At 46.6% G+C, this 19352-nt stretch overlaps 1 protein-coding gene across 9 annotated transcripts in view; it reads right to left on the reverse strand.

Moving 5' to 3' along the window:
• HUWE1 (HECT, UBA and WWE domain containing E3 ubiquitin protein ligase 1) overlaps positions 1–19352 on the reverse strand; it is a 1403674-nt gene that overhangs the window by 1302179 nt on the left and 82143 nt on the right. For 7 of the 9 annotated variants that reach the window (XM_069209338.1, XM_069209335.1, XM_069209337.1 and 4 more), the window contains 2 exons: positions 10113–10175; positions 8390–8467 (listed from right to left, as the gene is read on the reverse strand). In XM_069209338.1, the coding sequence (XP_069065439.1) occupies positions 8390–8467; positions 10113–10175 (141 nt within the window). The remainder of the gene's footprint in view (positions 1–8389; positions 8468–10112; positions 10176–19352) is intronic. The other 2 variants (XM_069209339.1, XM_069209336.1) reach the window with 1 other exon arrangement.

The raw sequence follows: 19352 nt of genomic DNA on the forward strand, positions 1-19352 counted from the left end.
AACAGATGAGGATCAGGAGGCAGAGAGTGAACCTCTCCCTGATCTTCTGTCATCAGACCCAAAAGATGGTACAGTAGATGGAGTGATCTACTCAGACACCCTCTCTGGCCAACAGCAAGCTGATTGTAGGAGAGTCCTACAACAGTTTCCTGAACTCTTCTCCTTAACCCCTGGTCAGACACACCTGTGTACCCATGATGTGGACACAGGAGACAGCATGCCTGTCAAGAACAAAATCTTTAGACAGTCTGACCATGTTAAGGAAAGCATCAAGGTGGAAGTCCACAAGATGCTGGAATTGGGAGTGATTGAGCGCTCTGACAGCCCCTGGGCTAGCCCAGTGGTCTTAGTCCCCAAACCTCACACCAAAGATGGAAAGAAAGAGATGAGGTTTTGTGTGGACTACAGAGGGCTCAACTCTGTCACCAAGACAGACGCTCATCCAATTCCAAGAGCTGATGAGCTCATAGACAAATTAGGTGCTGCCAAATTCCTAAGTACCTTTGACTTGACAGCAGGGTACTGGCAAATAAAAATGGCACCTGGAGCAAAAGAGAAAACAGCATTCTCCACACCTGATGGGCATTATCAGTTTACTGTTATGCCCTTTGGTTTAAAGAATGCCCCTGCCACCTTCCAAAGGTTGGTGAATCAAGTCCTTGCTGGCTTGGAGTCCTTTAGCACAGCTTATCTTGATGATATTGCTGTCTTTAGCTCCACCTGGCAGGATCACCTGGTCCACCTGAAGAAGGTTTTGAAGGCTCTGCAATCTGCAGGCCTCTCTATCAAGGCATCCAAATGCCAGATAGGGCAGGGAACTGTGGTTTACTTGGGCCACCTTGTAGGTGGAGGCCAAGTTCAGCCACTCCAACCCAAGATCCAGACCATTCTGGACTGGGTAGCTCCAAAAACCCAGACTCAAGTCAGGGCATTCCTTGGCTTGACTGGGTATTACAGGAGGTTTGTGAAGGGATATGGATCCATTGTGACAGCCCTCACTGAACTCACCTCCAAGAAAATGCCCAAGAAAATAAACTGGACTGTGGAATGCCAACAGGCCTTTGACACCCTGAAACAGGCAATGTGCTCAGCACCAGTTCTCAAAGCTCCAGATTATTCTAAGCAGTTCATTGTGCAGACTGATGCCTCTGAACATGGGATAGGGGCAGTTTTGTCCCAAACAAATGATGATGGCCTTGACCAGCCTGTTGCTTTCATTAGCAGGAGGTTACTCCCCAGGGAGCAGCGTTGGAGTGCCATTGAGAGGGAGGCCTTTGCTGTGGTTTGGTCCCTGAAGAAGCTGAGACCATACCTCTTTGGGACTCACTTCCTAGTTCAAACTGACCACAGACCTCTCAAATGGCTGATGCAAATGAAAGGTGAAAATCCTAAACTGTTGAGGTGGTCCATCTCCCTACAGGGAATGGACTTTATAGTGGAACACAGACCTGGGACTGCCCATGCCAATGCAGATGGCCTTTCCAGGTTCTTCCACTTAGAAAATGAAGACTCTCTTGGGAAAGGTTAGTCTCATCCTCTTTCGTTTGGGGGGGGGTTGTGTAAGGAAATGCCTCCTTGGCATGGTTGCCCCCTGACTTTTTGCCTTTGCTGATGCTATGTTTACAATTGAAAGTGTGCTGAGGCCTGCTAACCAGGCCCCAGCACCAGTGTTCTTTCCCTAACCTGTACTTTTGTATCCACAATTGGCAGACCCTGGCATCCAGATAAGTCCCTTGTAACTGGTACTTCTAGTACCAAGGGCCCTGATGCCAAGGAAGGTCTCTAAGGGCTGCAGCATGTCTTATGCCACCCTGGAGACCTCTCACTCAGCACAGACACACTGCTTACCAGCTTGTGTGTGCTAGTGAGAACAAAACGAGTAAGTCGACATGGCACTCCCCTCAGGGTGCCATGCCAGCCTCTCACTGCCTATGCAGTATAGGTAAGACACCCCTCTAGCAGGCCTTACAGCCCTAAGGCAGGGTGCACTATACCATAGGTGAGGGTACCAGTGCATGAGCATGGTACCCCTACAGTGTCTAAACAAAACCTTAGACATTGTAAGTGCAGGGTAGCCATAAGAGTATATGGTCTGGGAGTCTGTCAAACACGAACTCCACAGCACCATAATGGCTACACTGAAAACTGGGAAGTTTGGTATCAAACTTCTCAGCACAATAAATGCACACTGATGCCAGTGTACATTTTATTGTAAAATGCACCACAGAGGGCACCTTAGAGGTGCCCCCTGAAACCTATCCGACTATCTGTGTAGGCTGACTGGTCCCAGCAGCCTGCCACACTAGAGACATGTTGCTGGCCCCATGGGGAGAGTGCCTTTGTCACTCTGAGGCCAGTAACAAAGCCTGCACTGGGTGGAGATGCTAACACCTCCCCCAGGCAGGAGCTGTAACACCTGGCGGTGAGCCTCAAAGGCTCACCCCTTTGTCACAGCCCAGCAGGGCACTCCAGCTTAGTGGAGTTGCCCGCCCCCTCCGGCCACGGCCCCCACTTTTGGCGGCAAGGCTGGAGGGAACAAAGAAAGCAACAAGGAGGAGTCACTGGCCAGTCAGGACAGCCCCTAAGGTGTCCTGAGCTGAAGTGACTAACTTTTAGAAATCCTCCATCTTGCAGATGGAGGATTCCCCCAATAGGGTTAGGATTGTGACCCCCTCCCCTTGGGAGGAGGCACAAAGGGGGTGTACCCACCCTCAGGGCTAGTAGCCATTGGCTACTAACCCCCCAGACCTAAACACGCCCTTAAATTTAGTATTTAAGGGCTACCCTGAACCCTAGAAAATCAGATTCCTGCAACTACAAGAAGGACTGCCTAGCTGAAAAACCCCTGCAGAGGAAGACCAGAAGACGACAACTGCCTTGGCTCCAGAAACTCACCGGCCTGTCTCCTGCCTTCCAAAGATCCTGCTCCAGCGACGCCTTCCAAAGGGACCAGCGACCTCGACATCCTCTGAGGACTGCCCCTGCTTCGAAAAGACAAGAAACTCCCGAGGACAGCGGACCTGCTCCAAAGAAAAGCTGCAACTTTGTTTCCAGCAGCTTTAAAGAACCCTGCAAGCTCCCCGCAAAAGGCGTGAGACTTGCAACACTGCACCCGGCGACCCCGACTCGGCTGGTGGCGATCCAACACCTCAGGAGGGACCCCAGGACTACTCTAAGACTGTGAGTACAAAAACCTGTCCCCCCTGAGCCCCCACAGCGCCGCCTGCAGAGGGAATCCCGAGGCTTCCCCTGACCGCGACTCTTTGAATCCAAAGTCCCGACACCTGGGAGAGACCCTGCACCCGCAGCCCCCAGGACCTGAAGGACCGGACTTTCACTGGAGGAGTGACCCCCAGGAGTCCCTCTCCCTTGCCCAAGTGGAGGTTTCCCCGAGGAACCCCCCCCTTGCCTGCCTGCAGCGCTGAAGAGATCCCTAGATCTCCCATTGACTTCCATTACAAACCCGACGCTTGTTTCTACACTGCACCCGGCCGCCCCCGCGCTGCTGAGGGTGAAATTTCTGTGTGGGCTTGTGTCCCCCCCGGTGCCCTACAAAACCCCCCTGGTCTGCCCTCCGAAGACGCGGGTACTTACCTGCAAGCAGACCGGAACCGGGGCACCCCCTTCTCTCCATTCTAGCCTATGTGTTTTGGGCACCACTTTGAACTCTGCACCTGACCGGCCCTGAGCTGCTGGTGTGGTGACTTTGGGGTTGCTCTGAACCCCCAACGGTGGGCTACCTTGGACCAAGAACTGAACCCTGTAAGTGTCTTACTTACCTGGTAAAACTAACAAATACTTACCTCCCCTAGGAACTGTGAAAATTGCACTAAGTGTCCACTTTTAAAACAGCTATTTGTGAATAACTTGAAAAGTATACATGCAATTTTGATGATTTGAAGTTCCTAAAGTACTTACCTGCAATACCTTTCGAATGAGCTATTACATGTAGGATTTGAACCTGTGGTTCTTAAAATAAACTAAGAAAATATATTTTTCTATACAAAAACCTATTGGCTGGATTTGTCTCTGAGTGTGTGTACCTCATTTATTGTCTATGTGTATGTACAACAAATGCTTAACACTACTCCTTGGATAAGCCTACTGCTCGACCACACTACCACAAAATAGAGCATTAGTATTATCTATTTTTACCACTATTTTACCTCTAAGGGGAACCCTTGGACTCTGTGCATGCTATTCCTTACTTTGAAATAGCACATACAGAGCCAACTTCCTACATCGACTTACTAGTTTTGTCCTCACTAGCACACACAAGCTGGCAAGCAGTGTGTCTGTGCTGAGTGAGAGGTCTCCAGGGTGGCATAAGACATGCTGCAGCCCTTAGAGACCTTCCTTGGCATCAGGGCCCTTGGTACTAGAAGTACCAGTTACAAGGGACTTATCTGGATGCCAGGGTCTGCCAATTGTGGATACAAAAGTACAGGTTAGGGAAAGAACACTGGTGCTGGGGCCTGGTTAGCAGGCCTCAGCACACTTTCAATTGTAAACATAGCATCAGCAAAGGCAAAAAGTCAGGGGGCAACCATGCCAAGGAGGCATTTCCTTACAGGTCACTAGACTTCAAACCATAGTATGAAAAGCAAAACAAAATGGTCAAAAAGTCAGTCTTACTGCTGGGAAAAAGTACAGACTAGGGGGTTAATGTCTCCTGCTCCGAGGAACTAGAAACAAGGCAATAGGTCTCTTCTGGGTAAGCTTTCCACTGTTTTTTTGTGTGAATCTATGCAAGTTAAATAAATATCAAATAAACAAATATGAGCGAATCAATGGATGAAGTGGCTCATTCACTTTCTCACGCTGTGATGGGCGGAAGTGAAGTGTGAATGACCTGTACAGACCACAAGTCAAAGAGGGCAAAGAGAAAATGTGGGTAATTTTAAATGTTCATACGTGCATGTATGTATTTTAATGTGAAATTTTATCGAAGACATGAGGCTTTTGAAATAGTCATATTGAGGCCAGATCTTGAGAGAAAGGTCTCAGCTTGCGCACTGTGCTGCATAAATGTCTTGAATTCTTTCACATGTACATAGCTGCGGCATGTGTAGCGCGGAGCTTTTCATTTTTCTTTTTAGGTCTCGCCTAGGCAGTGCATGCGTCATCTCGTTCGAGACATGCTGTATCTAAGCTATGGGCTTTGCACACTCCAATCTCTTCACTGGTTTCTTTCAGTGCCGTTCATAAATTGGTGCTTTTCGTAGGTGAATCGGTTTTATTTGTGCCTCCTTGTAGTGGTTTGTTCCCTTCCCATGGAGACTGGTCCCGTCGCATGTCGCCATACATATAGACATCTATGTTGTTTGGGGCGCAATATTATTTTTTCCCCCTTGGCTCTCATTTGAGAATGCTCATGTTTTGCTAATTTATTTTTTTGGGTTGTTTTAATCAAAAATGCGATCAGGTGACATTATAGTTTTGAAACACGCATTCGCACAGATATTGCGATTGTTTCACTTTAACAACTTAAAATCAGCATTGCAGAGAAACACCTGTTGTAACCGAACCACCATGTGTCTTTCCCCCCTCCCCCCCCCCCCCAAGTCAGTTCTAAGCAGCCCAAAACACATGCATTTGTGCGCAGTTGTAATTTGTTAAGCTCCCGCACCCATATGGGGGACATGCTGCTCTTCTCTTTAATGCCCCTTTACATAGTTGGCCCTTATCAGGGTCGGATATGGGGAAAAAGGGCGTTGTGTGCCTCGGCAATGTTAGCAGTGCTGGAGCGAGGAGTGCTTGACTGTTCAGTGCAGGAGCGTGGCAACAAGAGTCACATGAGCGAGCCTGCTTTTGTGTTGGGATGGCTGGCCAGATTAGTCGCCATCTTAGGGGGGAGAATCCCCTTACTTCGCAGCTATCGGGAATGTTGCTGCTGTCCACTGTAAGGAATTCACTCTTATTTTTGAGGGTGCTCTCCATACCACAAGTTAAAAATAAGACTGCCCAGCCTTAGTTACATAAACGGCTAATGCTGGGAAGTGCATCCACGATTTCTTTTAATGTGGGAAGCTGGGGCCAGTATGCTGTCACATGAAAAGCATGCCGCACAAGCCCCACCTGGCTTGATTAGCGGCTGTGGCACCCCTATTAAGCAGTGGCACGTGAAGTATCAGATGTAGCACCCAGGCTAAATGCTTACAAGATCCCAAAGGCGAGACCTAATGGCTATGCAAATTCTTGTTAACACTGGGATGGAGTTTTAAACCACATATTTCCTGTTCAGTTACATTTTTAAACATGATTGGCTTTCTTTTAAAGGCAAAAAAAACAGGCAATGTTCTTTGCAGATACACATCTAAAAAACAGTTTGAGGAGAATTTTTGTAAAACCACTCCTGTATCCTCCAACTGTGCAGAACTATTTGAGCATCCATCAATGAAGATCCCATAAAGATACAATTAGGTTAACCTTAGAATTATTCAGTGATAACGTAAGCAGCTAAGGATAGTTCTTAAAAACTATTTGCGCAGCACTTTGGAACAAAATACCTTGTCATTCTCACCTAATCCTTGCAGTAGATTGTATAATTTCTCTATTAACCTCTTAGAGCGCCATGATTTCCTGAGAGATGGCTTTGTGCATGCTCCTATATCTGAAAACATGCAGAATTATAGGCAATAAAAGAACTGATCTTGTAATTCGAAGGACCCAGGTTCATCCAGGAATCACAAGCCATTATGATCCTTATGTATTGATACAAACTCTCAGATGCTAGTAGAGAAGCCATTAGAAAATTACCAATTCACATGAATTGGTCAACAACAAGCAATGGGACTTGATCAAGTGTGTGAACTGAAACCAAGTGAGAATCAAATGAGGAGTCTGCACCACAAATCCTACACACCATTTGTTAAACATCACGTTTTTTTGTAGAGGTGTTGAGTGCTGAAGCATTCATTTTCTTGGGGTACGCCTAACAGTTAAGTCAGTCTTCAAGCTACATCATCTGATGGTAGGAATGTTTACACAATCAGCTTTTACAATCATGAAGCAGCTGGATCTACTAAAATTACATTTCTGAAAGTAATGCATGCTAGAAAATGGGTCATAAGGCATTCACGTCCCTAATCATGTCCAAGTGCAAACACTAGGAAGACAAAGTAATATTACTTCCAGCAGTTCTTGAGTAACCTCTTGACTAATATGCCACTTTCCACAAGTTCAAGCAGGGACAAACTAAAGCGGTTTCTAGTGCCCTAGGATTTCTCCAAGGGCCACCAAACCATCCCCTTGGCAGATACCTACAGATTATCTGCCCACACTACTGGCAGGCCTACAGCCCAACTATTAATCGGTTCCGCCAAATTCAACAAGGAGACAAGCCAAATTTATATCAAAACAGATTCCCTTTCAGCAACTGACAGTCACCTCTTCTCATGTATTACATGTACAATGGCCTAACCACTACCCTGGAGCAACCACCTCTACGAAGTGAGAGGTATTCTACTTTCACACCACTTCAGTTCCTTCTTACATGGTGTCCAGTATCGCTAACGATGAGTACATTTTAGGGAGGGCAACAACAAGCTAAGGGGAAAAGAGCGGAAATCTTAGTATCATAAGGAACACTAATTATCCACTTAATGCCCTAAATCCCCAATATGCAAATTAATTAATGAGACCATGTGTCAAGGTAGTGATGCTATACTCATAGCTTTGGCCACTGAAAGCCCTCAGATTCAGGTCAGATTCTGCAGACCCTGACTGAGAACCAAGCAGAAACATTAATACTCAGTCACTGGAATTAAACTCAGGTTAAAAGAATATATAGACACAGGAGTAAAATCTAGTTAGGTGTGTAAAAGGGGTGTGTGATACTCTAGTCACATGCCACACAATAAAAAGGTACTGGCTAGTTGAGCTACATTTTGGCAAGCAAGACAAGTCGGACAATGGAGGACCAATGCAATACCCTGTAGCTGCCTATTTTGACAACCAGAATGCTTGAGTCAGTAAGTCCACTAGGAAAGCCTGCAGCATTTGTCCGAGAAAAGTGTCATTCAAAACTCTGCCCAAATTTTGGAAGACCATATCAAAGTATTATCTGGGTTCCTAAAAGGTGGCAGCTGGTATAGTTCTGCAAATACAAGTAACTTTTCTGCCAAAGACATCCACTTTAAAGGATTAACAAACTCTTCCCCTGGAGAGGCCATCCACAGTGACTAATATATGAACAAACCGTTAAATCCTTTCACACTGCCTGAACCACAAACATAACCAATCCAAAGTGACCCACCCCCCACCCACTCTCCCACTGAAACTACCTCTCCTCAGTGTCTGACCAAGCAGCAGAATAAGGCAACCACTTGTCGCGACAAAATTTCGCCCACCCCCTTTTTGTACAAGAACAAGTCTGTGCGAGACTCACCCTTTTCTCGACTTTGACCTCAGTCCCTGGCTCTGCATAGAATTCAAAGTGTAGGGTAGTTGCACTGGGAGGGTATTTCTGTGTATAAAGCACAGGATGGAATCAGACAGTGAGTGCCAGCCGAGTACGTAATAAAGCAGCTCCCACAGACACCACCCTCTCCCTCCCACACAAGACAGAATTCCCTGGCACTAACAGATATTTGGGCCTTAGGAGGCAATCCAGCCAGAAAAACAAGAGACATTTTGGAGAATATGTCCTTCTTGTACAATCACAATATTTCTATAGACCATGGTGCACTGAAATGCCCATGCAGTACATTAAAGACACCTGGAACAAAAATCCGAATAATGGATGGCTTCAACAGCCCTCTAATGCCAAAACCTGTGCTTGAGATTGAGGGTTTATCAATGGCTTCTTTCTGCCATAAGTCATCAAAAGAAGACTTGTCAGCCTTACATCAGCAGGGAAGAGTGCCACAGACTGTACCTCCAGAGCAGTAATTGTATGTTAGCGGGATAACGGCTGTACCAGCAGAGAATAAACGCATCAGGACTTCAGCAACGCAGACTCCCGCTGTCCGAGTGACCAATTCTGAGTTATTAAAATACAACCAGACACCCCTAGAGTGTGGGAACTCTTAAGAGACCATCAATCTCCAACACAAAGTCAGGTCTACACACATCCACCAAAGAGCAACAAACAAGCAAGCAACACTCTGATGAGCTACTGTTAGGATTCAGGAGAACCCATGTTCTTCTAAGAGGGGAATGATCAAAGAAGTGGAATCTCCAGATCTTCCTACACTTTGACAACTTCCACAAAGCGGTACTACTAACTTCCCAGACCTACCCTTCCCCCCCCCCCCCCCCCAAAAAAAAAAAACATTTTCAATCTTTACAGCCCACAACCCACAGGCTTCAACCATTTTTAAAATAATTGGGTTCATCAATCCTTCTCAGATGCTGGATCATACCAAATCTCCAACCAGCATGGAAGCTAACGTTACATTTCCTTTCTAGCATTTAGGGGAAAATACGATATCTATGGCAGGCATTCTTGAGTGAGACTTATTCAAAATAACTAAAATGTACAATAGCAAAGCAGAGAAAATTCATTTGTAGAGTTGTGTGGGGCTGATACAGCATGATTAACATAGCAGGCATAAAGTCAGTCAACTGTGCAACAGTTTATTCTTGTGCAATTAGGTGTGCTTTCTTACGCGGAAGCAGCAAAACTTTTTAGCCACATCGGCCAGACATACTGCTTGCAAGCCAAATAAAAGGCTGCAATCTGTTGAGGGCTTCATCAGGTGAGATAAAAGCAGAAGCACTCAGTTTTACAAGTGTTTTCAAAACAGGTAATGGGAGCATGATACTACCTTATTTGGCCATAAGTGGGACAATGAGTAACTGTGCAAACAGAAATAGGGAAGACCTTTGACAACTTTTACCTACTTCTGGGCTACTTGTAAGCATGGAAAAGCACTCGATTCAGGAAAGCTTCACTGTTTGCGGGGTAAATAAGTTGGCTTGTAAAATGCACATTTTTAAGACCACATAATCAAAACTAAATGGCGCTTCATAAGCAGAATCAAGTTTCAGGTCAGAAGCAGGCTTTCTGAAGCCAGTAGAGTGGAACATTGTCCAGCCCAACCTGCCGCAAGCTGGTCATGACATTTTAACAGAGGGCAAGAGAAGAAAGCAAAGGAAAACAAACTTACCACAAGATGCCAATCTCTACAACACTCTGCCAGCCCAAAGCCGTTCTCCTTCCCGCCCCAGCTCTGCAGAAAAGAAATCAAAGTAGTATCACAATGCCAGTAACAATTAGTTTGATCAGCACTGCAGACATTACCCTACTGGACTGGGGTAGGAGAATGTATTGTTAGCCCTAAACCACAGGCTATGCTCACAGATGGTCGCCACTGCCACTCCCCTTGGTAAATAGTTTACTGAAAGGAGATTCAGAGTCAATGCTTCGATCACTCCTTCCCAGACTGGAGGAGTTGGGCTACATCTGGGTGATAAGTCAGATATTTGTTTCTAATACCTTGTAGTAAAATAATCGCTATTAGAACTTTAATGTGTACATCTTGAATAGTGCTCCCAGGGATCTGGATTGGGATGGTGCTCAGGGGATTTATAAGGTATCACATAACAAGGTTAACAAAGGCAGAGACCTTCGAAAGTATTTTAAAGAAATGCTGTGTAAAAGGGACATTTTACATGGTTGCCCAAATAAATTCAAAGTGTTTAATGTTGCAGAATTTCAGTTATTAGTCTGAAAATTTACTATAAGTAAAGTAGTACATACATTTATTTCTGTAAAAATCATGGAGTACAGAGCAAAAACTCAAAGCAAGGGTTGAACAGTTGCATCAATCTATGGAAAAGGTCACTGTGTAAGAAGAAGTTATTAAGCAGTAATTAAAGCTCACCAGTGTTTTTTGCCAGATTCAAATACACAGATCATTCCTAGTAATAAGACAAGCCTGTGGTAGTAAATGTTAAAAAGCACTGATCGTAGATTAGGGTAACATTGCACCAAATGCTCCTGGCTCGTAACGCTGTACAATCAAAACCCCAGCAAATAAGGTGAAGGGGCTTTGAGTTCCTATCTCCCAACCCAGTCTCTTTCCTTGACCTGCAAAAGCTCAGTTCTGCAAACGAAAGTGGGGAACCAAAGAACCTTAAAGTGGAGAATGGAGGCTCATGGATAATCTATGAAAGATACCGACAAGACAACTGTAGTTGTAGGTAATTAGATTCTCCAGCACTAGATCCTTCATAGATACACAGGCCCAAATAGAACTTGTAAGCAGCTAGGACAACAGGGAGGGGAGGGGGGAATAAGACATTTAAAATATATTATTTTGTAATCCTTTAACTACCGCAGGTACAGTGCTTCCACAATCAAGCAGCATTGCTTAATGATACTCTGAGCAAAGAGTTATGCAGGCTGATATCCATTGTGCGCTGGTTGAATAAAGCTTGCTTATTTTCTAAAAGACAAAAAAATGGTCCTACAGTTTAAAGATTTAAGTTTACCCAAAATTAATGTTAAACACTGCAACATCCAAAGTGTTGTGTTTATTGCTGCTGGAAAAGATTAAGTTTAAGAACGTCAGCAAACTTATCTGTAGGTAAAAATGACAAATGCACTTTCAAGGTAAACTGAGGAATAGTTTAAAATAATACTGCAGAATCTCAGGCATGGCTCTGAATATTAAAGAAAGTTCAAAGAACTCAGACGTTGATACCATTCCGTTTGGAATCCACCATCCACTGAACTAACTGCAATGAATGTCTGTGGATGAAGCCGGGGGTGTGGTTGGCTCAATGTTGCTAAAGCTGCTCTCAACTTGAAGAATGAACTAGAGGATATGTTCTGAAAAAAAGAAAAAAAAAATCCTCAAATGTCTGAGATACTGGAGAAAAACTGATAGATGAAATCTATAAAAGGAGTATTTCAATCCAGATTCAGGTACACAAGTAAAGGTGGCAACAGTCTCTGTCTTCAAAATAATGGATCAAGGTTCTGTCAAGATGCCCATATGTAAAGTATTTTCCACTTCAGCACATTTTTGTGCTGTCTGGGCTCACGTGACCTTCAAGATGCATCTGCTTTTCTAGTTTCCATCAGCAGAAATTATTCAAATGATTCTTTGTAGAACCTGCAGGCCTAGGAGCAACAGAGCGTTTGAGAGGCCAGCGTACAGAACAAGGCAAACCAGGCCATCAGTTGGCAATATTGAGCATCTACATTCACAAAGGATCAAACAAACTGTACCTAATACACAAGGGAAAAGTGACCAGTACCAAATTAACGTTCAAACATCAACGGACATAAAGTCAATCTCCTAGCTTTAAACAAAGTTAAGAAACTGTTCACTCATCAAGTAAAGTATTGATAGCTGTATAGAAGGAAAGTAAAAAAGGACAACACTCAGCAGGTATGGGTACTAGAGGGAGGATGCAATAAAGTAGTGGCCCAAAACTTCTGCATTAATGGATCCTTACTGTAGTCTTAATCAAAGAATATTCTTACTCCTTTGTGGGGACCTGGGAATACTTCCTTCTTGAACTATTTAGACTCAGTTTGAAGATGAAGGTAGACAGCTCAATCCCCATACACGTGAGACCTCCTGAGAAGCACAATATAATAGCTTTTAAATCATTTGACTCCTTTAATACAGTAAGGTCACACTGCAGCACTTGACAAGGCAATTCTGTATTTGATTTTGTAGGAAGTTGGCTCTGTATGTGCTATTTCAAAGTAAGGAATAGCATGCACAGAGTCCAAGGGTTCCCCTTAGAGGTAAAATAGTGGTAAAAATAGATAATACTAATGCTCTATTTTGTGGTAGTGTGGTCGAGCAGTAGGCTTATCCAAGGAGTAGTGTTAAGCATTTGTTGTACATACACATAGACAATAAATGAGGTACACACACTCAGAGACAAATCCAGCCAATAGGTTTTTATATAGAAAAATATCTTTTCTTAGTTTATTTTAAGAACCACAGGTTCAAATTCTACAGGTAATATCTCATTCGAAAGGTATTGCAGGTAAGTACTTTAGGAACTTCAAATCATCAAAATTGCATGTATACTTTTCAAGTTATTGACAAATAGCTGTTTTAAAAGTGGACACTTAGTGCAATTTTCACAGTTCCTAGGGGAGGTAAGTTTTTGTTAGTTTTACCAGGTAAGTAAGACACTTACAGGGTTCAGTTCTTGGTCCAAGGTAGCCCACCGTTGGGGGTTCAGAGCAACCCCAAAGTCACCACACCAGCAGCTCAGGGCCGGTCAGGTGCAGAGTTCAAAGTGGTGCCCAAAACACATAGGCTAGAATGGAGAGAAGGGGGTGCCCCGGTTCCGGTCTGCTTGCAGGTAAGTACCCGCGTCTTCGGAGGGCAGACCAGGGGGGTTTTGTAGGGCACCGGGGGGGACACAAGTCCACACAGAAATTTCACCCTCAGCGGCGCGGGGGCGGCCGGGTGCAGTGTAGACCCAAGCGTCGGGTTTGCAATGTTAGTCTATGAGAGATCTCGGGATCTCTTCAGCGCTGCAGGCAGGCAAGGGGGGGATTCCTCGGGGAAACCTCCACTTGGGCAAGGGAGAGGGACTCCTGGGGGTCACTTCTCCAGTGAAAGTCCGGTCCTTCAGGTCCTGGGGGCTGCGGGTGCAGGGTCTCTCCCCGGCGTCGGGACTTTAGGTTCAAAGAGTCGCGGTCAGGGGAAGCCTCGGGATTCCCTCTGCAGGCGGCGCTGTGGGGGCTCAGGGGGGACAGGTTTTGGTACTCACAGTATCAGAGTAGTCCTGGGGTCCCTCCTGAGGTGTTGGATCGCCACCAGCCGAGTCGGGGTCGCCGGGTGCAGTGTTGCAAGTCTCACGCTTCTTGCGGGGAGCTTGCAGGGTTCTTTAAAGCTGCTGGAAACAAAGTTGCAGCTTTTCTTGGAGCAGGTCCGCTGTCCTCGGGAGTTTCTTGTCTTTTCGAAGCAGGGGCAGTCCTCAGAGGATGTCGAGGTCGCTGGTCCCTTTGGAAGGCGTCGCTGGAGCAGGATCTTTGGAAGGCAGGAGACAGGCCGGTGAGTTTCTGGAGCCAAGGCAGTTGTCGTCTTCTGGTCTTCCGCTGCAGGGGTTTTCAGCTGGGCAGTCCTTCTTCTTGTAGTTGCAGGAATCTAATTTTCTAGGGTTCAGGGTAGCCCTTAAATACTAAATTTAAGGGCGTGTTTAGGTCTGGGGGGTTAGTAGCCAATGGCTACTAGCCCTGAGGGTGGGTACACCCTCTTTGTGCCTCCTCCCAAGGGGAGGGGGTCACAATCCTAACCCTATTGGGGGAATCCTCCATCTGCAAGATGGAGGATTTCTAAAAGTTAGAGTCACCTCAGCTCAGGACACCTTAGGGGCTGTCCTGACTGGCCAGTGACTCCTCCTTGTTATTCTCATTATTTTCTCCGGCCTTGCCGCCAAAAGTGGGGCCTGGCCGGAGGGGGCGGGCAACTCCACTAGCTGGAGTGTCCTGCTGGGTTGGCACAAAGGAGGTGAGCCTTTGAGGCTCACCGCCAGGTGTGACAATTCCTGCCTGGGAGAGGTGTTAGCATCTCCACCCAGTGCAGGCTTTGTTACTGGCCTCAGAGTGACAAAGGCACTCTCCCCATGGGGCCAGCAACATGTCTCGGATTGTGGCAGGCTGCTAAAACTAGTCAGCCTACACAGATAGTCGGTGAAGTTTCAGGGGGCACCTCTAAGGTGCCCTCTGTGGTGTATTTTACAATAAAATGTACACTGGCATCAGTGTGCATTTATTGTGCTGAGAAGTTTGATACCAAACTTCCCAGTTTTCAGTGTAGCCATTATGGTGCGGTGGAGTTCGTGTTTGACAGACTCCCAGACCATATACTCTTATGGCTACCCTGCACTTACAATGTCTAAGGTTTTGTTTAGACACTGTAGGGGTACCATGCTCATGCACTGGTACCCTCACCTATGGTATAGTGCACCCTGCCTTAGGGCTGTAAGGCCTGCTAGAGGGGTGTCTTACCTATACTGCATAGGCAGTGAGAGGCTGGCATGGCACCCTGAGGGGAGTGCCATGTCGACTTACTCGTTTTGTCCTCACTAGCACACACAAGCTGGCAAGCAGTGTGTCTGTGCTGAGTGAGAGGTCTCCAGGGTGGCATAAGACATGCTGCAGCCCTTAGAGACCTTCCTTGGCATCAGGGCCCTTGGTACTAGAAGTACCAGTTACAAGGGACTTATCTGGATGCCAGGGTCTGCCAATTGTGGATACAAAAGTACAGGTTAGGGAAAGAACACTGGTGCTGGGGCCGGGTTAGCAGGCCTCAGCACACTTTCAATTTGTAAACATAGCATCAGCAAAGGCAAAAAGTCAGGGGGCAACCATGCCAAGGAGGCATTTCCTTACACAACCCCCCCCCAAACGAAAGAGGATGAGACTAACCTTTCCCAAGAGAGTCTTCATTTTCTAAGTGGAAGAACCTGGAAAGGCCATCTGCATTGGCATGGGCAGTCCCAGGTCTGTGTTCCACTATAAAGTCCATTCCCTGTAGGGAGATGGACCACCTCAACAGTTTAGGATTTTCACCTTTCATTTGCATCAGCCATTTGAGAGGTCTGTGGTCAGTTTGAACTAGGAAGTGAGTCCCAAAGAGGTATGGTCTCAGCTTCTTCAGGGACCAAACCACAGCAAAGGCCTCCCTCTCAATGGCACTCCAACGCTGCTCCCTGGGGAGTAACCTCCTGCTAATGAAAGCAACAGGCTGGTCAAGGCCATCATCATTTGTTTGGGACAAAACTGCCCCTATCCCATGTTCAGAGGCATCAGTCTGCACAATGAACTGCTTAGAATAATCTGGAGCTTTTAGAACTGGTGCTGAGCACATTGCTTGTTTCAGGGTGTCAAAGGCCTGTTGGCATTCCACAGTCCAGTTCACTTTCTTGGGCATTTTCTTGGAGGTGAGTTCAGTGAGGGCTGTCACAATGGATCCATATCCCTTCACAAACCTCCTGTAATACCCAGTCAAGCCAAGGAATGCCCTGACTTGAGTCTGGGTTTTTGGAGCTACCCAGTCCAGAATAGTCTGGATCTTGGGTTGGAGTGGCTGAACTTGGCCTCCACCTACAAGGTGTCCCAAGTAAACCACAGTTCCCTGCCCTATCTGGCATTTGGATGCCTTGATAGAGAGGCCTGCAGATTGCAGGGCCTTCAAAACCTTCCCCAGGTGGACCAGGTGATCCTGCCAGGTGGAGCTAAAGACAGCAATATCATCAAGATAAGCTGTGCTAAAGGACTCCAAGCCAGCAAGGACTTGATTCACCAACCTTTGGAAGGTGGCAGGGGCATTCTTTAAACCAAAGGGCATAACAGTAAACTGATAATGCCCATCCGGTGTGGAGAATGCTGTCTTTTCTTTTGCTCCAGGTGCCATTTTTATTTGCCAGTACCCTGCTGTCAAGTCAAAGGTACTTAGAAATTTGGCAGCACCTAATTTATCAATGAGCTCATCAGCTCTTGGAATTGGATGGGCATCTGTCTTGGTGACAGAATTGAGCCCTCTGTAGTCCACACAAAACCTCATCTCTTTCTTTCCATCTTTGGTGTGAGGTTTGGGGACTAAGACCACTGGGCTAGCCCAGGGGCTGTCAGAGCGCTCAATTACTCCCAATTCCAGCATCTTGTGGACTTCCACCTTGATGCTTTCCTTAACATGGTCAGACTGTCTGAAGATTTTGTTCTTGACAGGCATGCTGTCTCCTGTGTCCACATCATGGGTACACAGGTGTGTCTGACCAGGGGTTAGGGAGAAAAGCTCAGGAAACTGTTGTAGGACTCTCCTACAATCAGCCTGCTGTTGGCCAGAGAGGGTGTCTGAGTAGATCACTCCATCTACTGTGCCATCTTTTGGGTCTGATGACAGAAGATCAGGGAGAGGTTCACTCTCTGCCTCCTGATCCTCATCTGTTACCATCAACAGATTCACATCAGCCCTGTCATGGAAGAGCTTAAGGCGGTTCACATGGATCACCCTCTTGGGGCTCCTGCTTGTGCCCAGGTCCACCAGGTAGGTGACCTGACTCTTCCTCTCTAGCACTGGGTAAGGGCCACTCCATTTGTCCTGGAGTGCCCTGGGAGCCACAGGCTCCAGAACCCAGACTTTCTGCCCTGGTTGGAACTCAACCAGTGCAGCCTTTTGGTCATACCAAAACTTCTGGAGCTGTTGGCTGGCCTCAAGGTTTTTGGTTGCCTTTTCCATGTACTCTGCCATTCTAGAGCGAAGGCCAAGTACATAGTCCACTATGTCCTGTTTAGGCTCGTGGAGAGGTCTCTCCCAGCCTTCTTTAACAAGGGCAAGTGGTCCCCTTACAGGATGACCAAACAGAAGTTCAAAGGGTGAGAATCCTACTCCCTTCTGTGGCACCTCTCTGTAAGCGAAAAGCAGACATGGCAAGAGGACATCCCATCTCCTTTTGAGCTTTTCTGGGAGCCCCATGATCATGTCTTTTAATGTCTTGTTGAATCTCTCAACCAAGCCATTAGTTTGTGGATGGTATGGTGTAGTGAATTTATAAGTCACTCCACACTCATTCCACATGTGCTTTAGGTATGCTGACATGAAGTTGGTACCTCTGTCAGACACCACCTCCTTAGGGAAACCCACTCTGGTAAAGATACCAATGAGGGCCTTGGCTACTGCAGGGGCAGTAGTCGACCTAAGGGGAATAGCTTCAGGATACCTGGTAGCATGATCCACTACTACCAGGATATACATATTTCCTGAGGCTGTGGGAGGTTCCAGTGGACCAACTATGTCCACACCCACTCTTTCAAAGGGAACCCCCACCACTGGAAGTGGAATGAGGGGGGCCTTTGGATGCCCACCTGTCTTACCACTGGCTTGACAGGTGGGGCAGGAGAGGCAAAACTCCTTAACCATGTTGGACATATTGGGCCAGTAGAAGTGGTTGACTAACCTCTCCCACGTCTTGGTTTGTCCCAAATGTCCAGCAAGGGGAATGTCATGGGCCAATGTTAGGATGAACTCTCTGAACAGCTGAGGCACTACCACTCTCCTAGTGGCACCAGGTTTGGGGTCTCTGGCCTCAGTGTACAGGAGTCCATCCTCCCAATAGACCCTATGCGTTCCATTTTTCTTGCCTTTGGACTCTTCAGCAGCTTGCTGCCTAAGGCCTTCAAGAGAGGGACAGGTTTCTTGTCCCTTACACAGCTCCTCCCTTGAGGGTCCCCCTGGGCCCAAGAGCTCAACCTGATAAGGTTCAAGCTCCAAAGGCTCAGTTCCCTCAGAGGGCAGAACTTCTTCCTGAGAAGAGAGGTTCCCTTTCTTTTGCTGTGTTGCAGTTGGTTTCCCAACTGACTTTCCTGTTCTCTTGGTAGGCTGGGCCATTTTTCCAGACTCCAGCTCTACTTTTTCACCCTGTGCCTTGCACTGTGCTCTTGTTTTCACACACACCAGTTCAGGGATACCCAGCATTGCTGCATGGGTTTTTAGCTCTACCTCAGCCCATGCTGAGGACTCCAGGTCATTTCCAAGCAGACAGTCCACTGGGATATTTGAGGAGACCACCACCTGTTTCAGGCCATTGACCCCTCCCCATTCTAAAGTAACCATTGCCATGGGATGTACTTTTCTCTGATTGTCAGCGTTGGTGACTGTGTAAGTTTTTCCAGTCAGGTATTGGCCAGGGGAAACCAGTTTCTCTGTCACCATGGTGACACTGGCACCTGTATCCCTCAGGCCCTCTATTCTAGTCCCATTAATTAAGAGTTGCTGTCTGTATTTTTGCATGTTAGGCGGCCAGACAGCTAGTGTGGCTAAATCCACCCCACCCTCAGAAACTAGAGTAGCTTCAGTGTGGACCCTGATTTGCTCTGGGCACACTGTTGATCCCACTTGGAGACTAGCCATACCAGTGTTACCTGGATGGGAGTTTGGAGTGGAACCCTTCTTGGGACAGGCCTTGTCTCCAGTTTGGTGTCCATGCTGTTTACAGCTATGACACCAGGCCTTTTTGGGATCAAAGTTTTTACCCTTGTACCCATTGTTTTGTGAAGAGGCTCTGGGCCCACCCTCCTGTGCAGGTTTTTGGGGGCCTGTAGAAGACTCTTTACTATTTTTAGTTTTGGTTGTCTCATCACCCTGCTGCTGGGGAGTCTTTGTGACCCCTTTCTTTTGGTCACCCCCTGTTGAAGTCTTGGACACCCTTGTCTTGACCCAATGGTCCGCCTTCTTTCCCAATTCTTGGGGAGAAATTGGTCCTAGGTCTACCAGATGCTGATGCAGTTTATCATTGAAACAATTACTTAACAGGTGTTCTTTCACAAATAAATTGTACAGCCCATCATAATTACTTACACCACTGCCTTGAATCCAACCATCTAGTGTTTTCACTGAGTAGTCTACAAAGTCAACCCAGGTCTG

Source organism: Pleurodeles waltl, chromosome 10 (genome assembly GCF_031143425.1).
Source record: "Pleurodeles waltl isolate 20211129_DDA chromosome 10, aPleWal1.hap1.20221129, whole genome shotgun sequence".
NCBI classification, from domain to species: Eukaryota; Metazoa; Chordata; class Amphibia; order Caudata; family Salamandridae; genus Pleurodeles; species Pleurodeles waltl.